Source organism: Mandrillus leucophaeus, unplaced genomic scaffold (assembly GCF_000951045.1).
Source record: "Mandrillus leucophaeus isolate KB7577 unplaced genomic scaffold, Mleu.le_1.0 Scaffold130, whole genome shotgun sequence".
Classification (NCBI taxonomy): Eukaryota; Metazoa; Chordata; class Mammalia; order Primates; family Cercopithecidae; genus Mandrillus; species Mandrillus leucophaeus.
The window spans coordinates 4,769,417-4,770,750 of record NW_012101255.1 but is presented as its reverse complement, the minus strand read 5'-3'; the positions used below and the strand labels follow the sequence as shown (position 1 = coordinate 4,770,750).

At 42.6% G+C, this 1,334-nt stretch overlaps 1 protein-coding gene across 1 annotated transcript in view; it reads left to right on the top strand.

Moving 5' to 3' along the window:
• Positions 1-1,334, top strand: part of CPA3 (carboxypeptidase A3 (mast cell)) — a 35,825-nt gene that overhangs the window by 3,659 nt on the left and 30,832 nt on the right. Inside the window, exon 3 of the mRNA XM_011972797.1 lies at positions 195-319. Coding sequence (XP_011828187.1) covers positions 195-319 — 125 coding nt within the window. The remainder of the gene's footprint in view (positions 1-194; positions 320-1,334) is intronic.

Below are 1,334 nucleotides of genomic sequence, written 5' to 3'. Positions count from 1 at the left end.
TTCCTCCTCCCTAATATTCAACAGTTCTTAAGTATATTTGCAAAAATCCCATAAGCTTATTAAAAGAAGGGTCTATATCTTAGCTACGCTGAGCCCCAAATTCCTTTCACAGAGTATGAGACATGATCATTTCTTAATCAATATGTGTTGGGTAAGCAAATAAACTCTGACTAACATTGAGCTTATCTCTGCAGCTTGACTTCTGGTATCCAGGTGCCACCCACCACGTAGCTGCTAATACGACAGTGGATTTCCGAGTTAGTGAGAAGGAATCCCAAGCCATCCAGTCTGCCTTGGATCAAAATAAAATGCACTATGAGTAAGTCCTTGGCAAATATTGAAATGTGTTGGATATTCAAAGCTTTGGGGAGCCTTGAAGTAGAAGAAAGTATTATAATGGAACTATGTTTAATTGGGCCCCCCAAAACAAAAGCTCTTTCTGTAAGATACAGATCACAGCTACTTCCAAACACATTATCGAAGCCTGTTTACAGAGGTGATAGAATCAAACTTGGCAGTTCAACATCTACCTTACATTTGCTGTTAGCTATAATAATAACAATTACCTGTATCTACCATCTCCAAAACCAGTCCCTCGTAAGCACAGAGCCCACGTGAGCAAGGCATGAATGGGTTAGCCACACGCCATCACTACTGACAGGTAATCGGCCCAGAGCTCATGAGCTACTGGTACTGGCCTCTTTTTATGTATTTGAATTTTCCTGATACATAAAAGGAGTCCAAAAAAAAAAAAAAAAAAAACCATTGGTATGTCAGAAATACAGCAATAAATAATTCTTTACGAAAAAAATTCTTCCTCAGAGAAAGCAGAAGCAGAGCAGTCGAATAAGGTTTAAATCAAAGAGAAAGGAATCTCAAATAGCCAGAGATGCAGAAATGAGTCATTCTGGCCCCACGGAGAAATAAGAGAAAATTTTAATATATTGAGCAGCAACCATGGGCCATGCACAGTCTGGGCCCTGGGCAGTGAACGAGAAGGGAGCCCAGCAATGAATATCATAAATCAATGCATAATTTAGAAATTAAAATGTGTCAGCCAGGCATGCTGGCTCACGCCTGTAATCCCAGCACTTTGTGAGGCCAAGGCAGGTGAATCATGAGGTCAGGGGTTAGAGACCAGCCTGGCCAATATGGTGATACCCCATCTCTACTGAAAATACAAAAATTACCCGGGCACGGTGGCATGTGCCTGTAGTTCCAGCCACTCGGGAGGCTGAGGCAGAAGAATCGCTTGAACCCAGAAAGCAGAGGTTGCAGTGAGCCGAGATAGCGCCACTGCACTCCAGCCTGGACGACACAGCTAGACTCCATCT